The 1,733-nt window shown below is 37.7% G+C and overlaps 1 protein-coding gene across 1 annotated transcript; it reads left to right on the forward strand.

Moving 5' to 3' along the window:
* The first annotated feature begins 693 nt into the window (after window positions 1–693).
* On the forward strand, window positions 694–1,733 carry RAB9A (RAB9A, member RAS oncogene family). The gene has a single exon (XM_009074620.1). It carries the CDS (start codon window positions 694–696, stop codon window positions 1,297–1,299), a length of 606 nt encoding a protein of 201 aa, XP_009072868.1. The 3' UTR covers window positions 1,300–1,733.

Genomic DNA, 1,733 nt, shown 5'->3' on the forward strand with positions numbered 1-1,733 from the left:
ATTGTCAGTGTAGGCTTGGCCTTGGTATTTGGCATCTTGAGTACCATTGAAGTAGCAACAGTGAATTTGCTTTTGTGGTAGTTGTAACAATATTCCATTCAACAGTGTTGTTTTACAAGGAGTAAACTGTAAAATAATGGATATCTACTGATACCTAGTCACGTAACTTTTAAAATAAAATTAAAGCATTTATATTTGTTCTATAGGTAACTGTTCCCTGTGAGTTGGTGTAAAAAATAACTCTGCTGATGAAATACAGCACTGAAATGACTAGTTCAAGGCATGTGCTCTATAAAATTTTTTCATTCCACTTTCTTCCATGGATCTTTTTCAGTGAACATAAGTGAATCATTGCACATGTTGAATGTGATGTGATGTGATGCCCTTTGTGCACAAAGTGGGGAGTTTGAAGGGCTGAAGGGTTTGGGGGGTTTGAAGTGACAGACCAGTAATTCATGCAGTGCACAGCTTAGACTGCCATTCACACTGCAGTCTGAGCAGGAGACATCTCTTCAATGTGGTGTTTGAGTGGGTATTCTTACTGGAGTGTCTACACTTCACCTGTTTATTGTGCATGAAACTTGATGGACTTTAGCACATTCTAGAATATTTATGTGTGTGAAATTTTCTGCTCACAACTCTTTAATTTGTAATTATTTTCTTAATCTTACAGGTCTAGGAAACCTCTTAACAATGGCAGCAAAATCATCACTCCTTAAAGTAATACTGCTGGGAGATGGTGGAGTGGGGAAGAGTTCCCTTATGAACAGATACGTCACCAACAAGTTTGATGCACAGCTCTTTCATACCATAGGTGTGGAATTCTTAAATAAAGAGTTGGAAGTTGATGGACATTTTGTTACAATGCAGATATGGGACACAGCAGGTCAGGAGCGGTTTAGGAGCTTGCGGACTCCTTTCTATAGAGGTTCTGACTGTTGCCTGCTAACCTTCAGTGTGGATGACTCTCAAAGCTTCCAAAACTTAAGCAACTGGAAGAAAGAATTCATTTATTATGCGGATGTCAAGGAGCCTGAAAGTTTTCCATTCGTGATACTGGGTAACAAAGTTGATATTGATGAAAGGCAGGTGTCTACAGAAGAGGCCCAAGACTGGTGCAGGAATAATGGCAACCATCCCTATTTTGAAACCAGTGCAAAGGATGCCACTAATGTTGCAGCAGCGTTTGAGGAAGCTGTTAGAAGAGTTCTAGCCTCTGAAGATAGATCAGATCACTTTATTCAAACAGATACCGTAAACCTCCATCGGAAACCCAAACCCAATTCGTCTTGTTGTTGACTGAAATTTCTTTTTGCCAAATTACTGTTGACTAGCTTGCTCTATAAAAGGATGGGGAAGGTGTAGTAGATAAAATAACAAATGGGTTTCACTCTGATGTTAAAATTGTAATATTCTGCTGCTTTCATGGGGGAGCAAAAGAAGAATTTCCATTCATGAGTGACCTGTTACTGAATTAGTGACACCTTCTGGTTAGGAAGATGTCAAGTAAAAACATAAGAATGTAATTTGCCAACTTTATTCAAATGATAAATACTTTGAATATAATTAAAACTTGAAAGTTCTAGAAGCACTACTTTGGAAAAACTGTTCTGGAATTCAGGCACAAAGATACTTTTATATGTGTATATTTTTATGAAATTGGCATTCCGTTTTTGTTTCATTAGACATCAGTTTCTTAACAATGCTAGATATTAAACTTCAGTCTCACTACA

This window comes from Acanthisitta chloris, unplaced genomic scaffold (assembly GCF_000695815.1).
Source record: "Acanthisitta chloris isolate BGI_N310 unplaced genomic scaffold, ASM69581v1 scaffold36835, whole genome shotgun sequence".
Classification (NCBI taxonomy): Eukaryota; Metazoa; Chordata; class Aves; order Passeriformes; family Acanthisittidae; genus Acanthisitta; species Acanthisitta chloris.